At 38.3% G+C, this 7,464-nt stretch overlaps 1 protein-coding gene across 1 annotated transcript; it reads right to left on the bottom strand.

Annotated features, from left to right (window-relative positions):
• Positions 1-310: 310 nt before the first annotated feature.
• Positions 311-7,287, bottom strand: FAM149B1 (family with sequence similarity 149, member B1; the record flags this gene model as incomplete). Its single annotated transcript, XM_009574052.1, has 8 exons — positions 311-384; positions 1,590-1,671; positions 2,652-2,777; positions 3,099-3,225; positions 5,091-5,297; positions 5,948-6,060; positions 6,520-6,573; positions 7,157-7,287. Coding segments are annotated over 8 exons (914 nt in total), but the record flags the coding sequence as incomplete, so codon positions are not given.
• Positions 7,288-7,464: the final 177 nt, after the last annotated feature.

Below are 7,464 nucleotides of genomic sequence, written 5' to 3' on the forward strand. Positions count from 1 at the left end.
GAACCAGTCACAAGTCAGTAATGGGAAAACAGCAACGACTGAGAGCGATTGCTAGATTTTCTAGGAGTTAGGCTTTACTGCCCACTGGAGTATATTCACCCTTCCACTGGAGTATAACTTCTACTGGTAGAAAATGGAATGTTCAAGTATACCTCTTCTAATCTTTGGCAGCTGCTTCTTAGATTTATATAAAAATAATTATTCGTAAGGAAGGGTGCTTGAAAACTCTCTGTAAACAATGTTGACATTGCTCAGAATGAGAGGTGGTTCATGACTCTCTGGAGGTGGATGGATACTTCTTCATGGCACGTCAGAACCCCTGTTTGCTTTTTGTCACTGATCCACTTCGACTGCGGGCTTTCACAGAACCATGCAGCTGAAGACCTAATAAACAGAGATCACGTACAACTTTAAGCTTCAATCCTATCTCGTTAGTATATTTTTATGTGGGAAATTCTGACAACTCCATGAGGAAAGTCCCAAAAGACTGTGATGAAAGGAACCCAGTGTAACTTGTCTTGACAGACCTAGTTTTCACAAAGTGCATCTAATCCCCTGCTCAGTGCTGCCCTTTCCAGGTGGAGAGGATACTTGGCATCAATACAAACTTAACAGGGAATGCTCCAGGTGGACTCAGGTGAGAGTTATAAAGATGGCATTCAGAAAAGCTGTTCCAGGGCACAAAAGTTAACTTTCGCTTTACTGTAATCTCTGAACAAACTCCCTCTCAACTGACTAGACCAGACCTCATGTGTGCCATGAGGTGAAAAACCTAAATCTCTGAAGGTAAAGTTGAAATAAGTTAGGTTCATTGGTCTACCGTAACACTTGTGTACACATGTGCAACTTAGTCTTGTAGCTTCTGACTACTAAAAAAGAACCACAACCCTGGCTGTGACTGTGTAGCTATTTGGAAGGATATATGAAGACTATTTTCAAAGTATATTAACTGTAAACAATTTAAGAAGATGACTTTGTAGTGAAGGAAGGGAAACTGGAGGGAAGAGTATGCATTGCGTTCACTACAAAAATGCCTTCCTGCTGCCTTGATACTTTTGATCAATTAAAAATAAGTAATTTTAGATGAGATTTGTTTTACTGATTTCAGAGTGTGCATGTGAATTGTACTGGTACGGTTACTGGCTTTAAAATGTACTTTGAGTTGATCTAGTGCAATTCTAGTACAATCCCTTCCAGATACAATTCAAATAAGTTTCTTTTGGACATAATGCAATTTCTTTCGGTTGTATAGTTGAGCAGAAGAAAAACCCTTGGACAGAAAGTAGTTGTTGCTAGTTCCTGTTTAAACTGGCAACTCCTACTCTTAACTTTGACATGAGAGGCGTTGAGGCTGATTACATTAAGCTTCCTTAAATGATTTAAAATACTAGGTGGTAATAAAAAAAACCCCAAACATACCCAAACATACTCTATATGCAAGTATAAAACTTGTATAATAGAAAATTTAAAACATGAAATAGAACTTTGAAAAACCTCCTCAATGTAATTACCTATGTAAGAAGTGCATCCTTGTCCCAAAAGCCTACCTCTTGCTTAATCTTACTAAATTCTATGACTGATGACCATACCTGAAGCTGTTGATCCTCTGCTTGTCCAAGATTGATTACTATAATCAATAACAGTGCAAGAACGGCGGTGCTGTGGATCTGGCTGAAAAGACAGTTCAAGTTATTTATCTTTGCATGAAAAATGCTAAACATCAAGATTATAATACAGACTACTTAAACATATGTATTTCCTAATTCATAAGATGTTGTAAAGGTTTAAGTAGAGCTTTCACAAGTTTAAGGAAGGTTAAATCAACCTAAAGTTCAACGCCTATAGAGTAGAAAATATACTTTTATAACACTCTTACTTAGAATGATCACTGGGCCAGTTAAAGGCATTCTTGCCACTTCTGGAAATTATTCTGTTTCAAAATAGATTTTAAAAAGTTTGTACGCTCAACTGCTAAGTCAAGGATATTGAAATTATACACAGAAACCAAACCAGTAGCTATTTAAAAGCTATTGTTAAAATTATAGCTTTTAAAGCTTAAGATAAAAATACTTTGTTAGATAGGACAAGATACCAGTAGAGTAGGTTTTTCAATAAATTAAACCAAGAGCATTTGATACGGAAACAGACCGGATGTTAATAGTACAGCAAACTTGTGCAAAAAAGCAATGAAGACTATCCTACCCCTGTGTTTCTGTAGGAATGCCTTCCCAACGTCTATGCAAAACTTTAAAGCATCCTCTCCTACCTCACAGTTCTTCTTAAGCCTTCAGAGAAGATGCTAGATTGAATGTTACACCTCAGGTAACACTTAGCTTTTTCCACAAGCATCTCAAACTTGGATTCTTCAAGAAAAGTGTAGTATCACCAGCTGCTTATAGGCGTAGTTAGGAGCTGGCTGGGGGGAGTATGGTGAGACCGTTATCCCTGAACAATGACTTGTCCTGTTTCTTTCGGAGGTGCAATGATGTTTCCGTTTACCTATGAGTATCTAATCAAGTTGTGAACTTGATGAATCCCCTGGCACTGATTACCTGTGACATTTGGTTCTTGGGTAACGTTTACCTATGTTAATTGTCAAAACACCCTATTGAGTCACTTAGGATGATTTGGTATAATTTGCCATGCTTTACCAAGAATGCGTTGGTTGTGTTAGGCCTGGAGAAGCGATCAGGTAAGGAAAGCTGCTCCTGTAGCTGCTGGTGGGTATCTTCGTGTGTTGTTACACTGTGAGCTCGACTTGAGTTCCTTCGAGATTTCTGCATTGAAGAACAACAGTTATGGCTACTTCTTATTGCAGCAGTACATTTAAAATAATTAGCCTAGGAATTAAAGCTAGTTTTCCAAGTCAATCATTCTACACCTAGTTATGGGGAGGAAAAAAATGCTGGCATTAACTGGAATTAAAGCATTCAACTATGGGTGATGCTGTTAATCAAAATTGATAGGGCATTTTTTGTGCATCTACTTCAGTTGCTGTCACTTAGAAGATAACAAATTAGAACTCCTGGGTTAGGTAACTTGATCAGCAGCGATTACAATTTTAGACTATCCAATAATAAAATTGTTGTGCCCATTACCGTTTGCCTCTGGGATCCTGCAGTGCTCACATGCTCTGCCACACTGGTGGTAGTAATAGGTGGTAGGAGATTATTTCGGCTTAGCGGCAGCGGGGAGGGTGAGGTCAGGTGCTCATGTGCAGTCAGACTGAAATGCGCCAATAAGAACAGAAAAAACATACAGTTTACATGTTTGGCATTGTGTAAACATACAATATTGTCAGTTTGGCATTATGTAGACAAACAATGTTAAAACTAAAAGCAGCGGTTCCAGAATTTTGCTACAAGATGCTGGTGTTAGGGCTGACTATTGGAGACTGAATTTAAGAGGAGTTCTGCAGCGGGTGAAGTTTGGCAGAAATCTTTTTCGTCTATTAACAAGAACTTCTAGTTTTCAAAATGTTTAATATGAAGCATATAGGCAAAGCGAGCCTGAGAACGAGTACCCAGCAGAAATCTTGGTAATGGGTGTATATAACAGCTAGTTGGTGGTTAAAATGCATCCAGCGTATTTTGAAGGAGTGTGCTGTGCAGCTGGTACTGCAGAATAAAGTTGTGTATATTTAAAGGTGTCTTCATGGGCAGTTACCATACAATGGTAGAATCTTGTCTGCCCGTTCCCAGACACGGCATTATTTTCTGCTCTTTGCTCATACCCTTGAGGATGAAGTACTGCTTGCTGCTAACTTCAGCCTAGCGACTGAAGATAAACAATGAGCCTAGAAAACAGCAGCGGCCCACATTTTAAGCAGAGTAAGTAAAAAAAGCTATGTAATGCAAATGCATATTGTAGCTCTTTCACTTATTACAAGCGTCAAATAAAACGTCTGGGGGTAAAACAAGGCTTCTACCTTCTCCATATTTTGTTTGAGTATTTGAAGGAACAGGTGCAAGAGGCTTTTGGAAGCCTTCTAAAGGGAGCTAAACCAGTCTAATTGCACAAAATACAAAATGAATTAAACATTAGTCACAGGAGGAATGTAAAAGAATAAGTAATCTATTTTCTAGATACAGTCTTTTCAGATGAAAGCCTTTTCACATGAAAGGCATCTGCATATTATTGTATGTTTGAGAAGTGCTAGAAATGATCGAGAGGCCTTAGCTCATATGCGTTCTGGAGTTGACTGAAGGAAGGATGTTCTGTAAAAATACATTAGAAAAGCTTCAAACTATAATCAGCATTTTTAAAAAGACTTTCCTAGTGCTCTCTACATACACTTAAACGTATATGGTAATAAAGGGGAGATGTTAACAATTGTTAAATGGATCGAAGCCTGAGGAAAGGGAAGAGAGGCATAAAATATTGCAAGTAGAAACATCAGTTGCAAAGGGACAAGGAACAAGTCTCTAAACAGTACATGACAAAAAATAACAGGCTGGATGAGTTTATAGGTAAACTGCAAAACTAAAAGGAAACTATGTCAATTTACAATACCTGTGGAATATAAAAGTGTATTAAACCCTGCATTGTTTCCTAATACCCTGTAGTCCCTGTAAATGACTACATTCAGTCAGATCATTATGCCAAACAAAAATAAGATATTCTAGACGTGATTGAGGGTTCACTGAGTTCATTAGGAGTCCTTTGGTCAGTCAGATAACCTAAGATAAGCACCTTCTTTATAGCCCAGTCTGGGCTAGGGCAGCAACAGGCAGTTTGACCTCCAAAAACTGTGGACTTTTAAGTTCATCCTGAAAACAGGCTATAGAAAAAGAAAGCTGATGTCAAGAAAGAGGTGGTGGTATTTGCTTTGCTTGTACTGGACAGACTGAGGTATATAGTTTGTGTGCAAAACTACCTACATATGTATGCGATTCATTGAATCACAGCTTGTAGAACGGTAAACATCAACTTTAGCAACTCAGCTTTCTCAGGGGAGATTGTGCTTTAACGGGCAGTTAATTTCTTTAATCAAATAATTCACGCTTTTTCTGTTCAACCGAATGCCTTTTGTATAAGCTGGGTTCTCTAAATACAGTAACTTGCAGTGAGAAACTGGCTTTGAAACATACAATCGAGTTCCCCTGAAGACATCGTCCACAGACCCTGGGGTCCCAGTACGAGAGTGGCTTGTGTTGATGGGATGCAGGGTACGTGGTGGTGGGTTTCGCCTTCTTGTCGAGCGTGACAGGGATGATGTGCTGAGCTCTAGAGGACGGTTTGGCCACACCCTGGGAGAGAGGATGGAACTGGAGCCTGGCCGTTTGTCATCCAGGTCCCTAACAAAAGAATTACAAAACCAAAAGAGAGATGGTCAACATGACTGATAACTATCCTGTCACCAAAGTACTCATCTAGAGGTGACATGAATAATATTATGTGTGGATAGAGATTATGTGTTTTCATTTTTTTATATAACTATATAAAGTAATTTACAGCCAAATTAGAAAAGAATAGGGGATGGAAAAGGAAAAAAGATGCCTATCTTTTTTTTTTTTTACTGAACTATGAACTTTCTGATTGAAGATTCCAGTATATAAGTAAAAATTAATCACAGAACAGATTAAAAAAAAAATACTGTAAACACCAGTTTTCACACCCATAGCCTAGATCTAACACAAGTCTAGTTCTAGGAACCGAGCAAATCAGTTTCTCTATCCCGTTCTGAGCTTCATCTCTTTTCAGGATGTCAGCTAGTGCCAACAGTAATGCCAGAGCTGTTCACTAAGTGGTAAACCAGCAGCAATCAAACAGAAAACGTGTACTAGAAGTATACTGCTTCACAGAGGACAAATAAACAAACAAACAAGCAGGAAAATAACTGAGAATTGCTTTCTCCACTGTATAAAGTTATCTCTCAGTGTTTTGGGTTGAATCCCTCTCACCGTGAGAGTGCTCTACTTTACAACAGATGACTGATAGTTCTTACAATGTTTTCTCCATTACAGGCAGATTCCTTTGCTGTAACTGGATCCCATGTATCACCATCAAGCCATTTAGATTATGTTGAGAGCCACTACTTAACCCTTGAGAGAGATTTACCTGAAAGTTTAAAAAAATAAGTAAATTACTGTTTGGCAGAGATATACACGCATATTTACACATTTTGTCTTTCTAAATAATCTTGGAGGAAAGAAATTAATTTCTTCCATGACATCCAGATATATACTCAGTTATATTATTTCCCCATCTAAGATAGGCATCTCAGCATTCCATTTTTCTTGGAAATGCTAGTGCTTAGAAAAGGTGTCCTACCATGCTATGTCATACTTAATATTTTCCAGCTGAGCTTCTCATTTGCTTGACAGGATCTTCCAACAATGGTTATAATCAGAAGCTTTACAAAATTAATTTTCAGTGTATGTTGATATTTTATGTCAAGAACAGAACTGCAAACTCCTTTCCTGGAATACAGACTGATCTGGAAAAACATCAAATTCCACCCACCGTAACGACAGCAAATAGAAAATACCAGAGCTTTAATCTCTCCAACATACATACTTGAGGTGTTTTTCTTCTCTTTTTGCTTTTGCGGCCACATCTGGTTTTTGGGCACTACACATACAGTAAGGAGAAGATGAGGAAGAGGCAGGGATAGAAATAAAGGAGAAAGAAATAAAAAGAAATAAGAAGGAAAGAGTTGAATTAAAATGGAATAAACAGATAACACCTTGGTGCTCACCACTCTAGGAGCAGATCACCTAAAGCAGATTACACAGTCAAATTCAGTGTCTGAGAAAAACACCTGTTTTACAGCTGCACTGAGATTTGTCCTCTGTTGCCTGATGACTTAGCTATAGGTAAGCCAGTGAGAATAGGATCTCACACACGCAATCCTCGATCTCACAATTTAGTTCAAACGTTATTGAAATGTAGAAAGAACTGTATCATTAATGAACAGTCACCACATGGTTGTCCAATACATATATAAAATATTAAGTTTTAAAGAGAAAAGCAGGAATTAAAACTTGCAACAGAGGAATAACAGAACTTAAGTGCTAGAAAGGACAGTCGGCATTCATACAAAATCCAAACTAGTTACGTATCTGAACAGCCCCCTGACATACTCGAATCTGTTTGCTTAGGTAGTGCTGTATTGATTTGTCCCTACACAAACCAGCTGGCTAAAAATACTTACCAGATTTGATGTCACTGAGGGCATTTTAGTTTGTGGCACACGAGGTAACAACAGTGGCAGAGGATCAAACTGCAAAGGGCTTCCAGCATCAGCTCTGATTGTTTCTACTGTTATGATATTTTTCTCATCATCTATGCAAAGCAACAGAGAATTCCTGTAAATACAGACTATTGGCATTGCTAGTTGTGGACAGTGCTATGAATCCAAATTTTTTAGAGAGTCCTCTTAGATGCTAAGCTCTATTAAATCTTTTGAAGGCATGTCTCACACTGTTAGCAAAATAACCTTCCCCCCCGACACCCCCCACC

This window comes from Fulmarus glacialis, unplaced genomic scaffold (genome assembly GCF_000690835.1).
Source record: "Fulmarus glacialis isolate BGI_N327 unplaced genomic scaffold, ASM69083v1 scaffold42403, whole genome shotgun sequence".
NCBI classification, from domain to species: Eukaryota; Metazoa; Chordata; class Aves; order Procellariiformes; family Procellariidae; genus Fulmarus; species Fulmarus glacialis.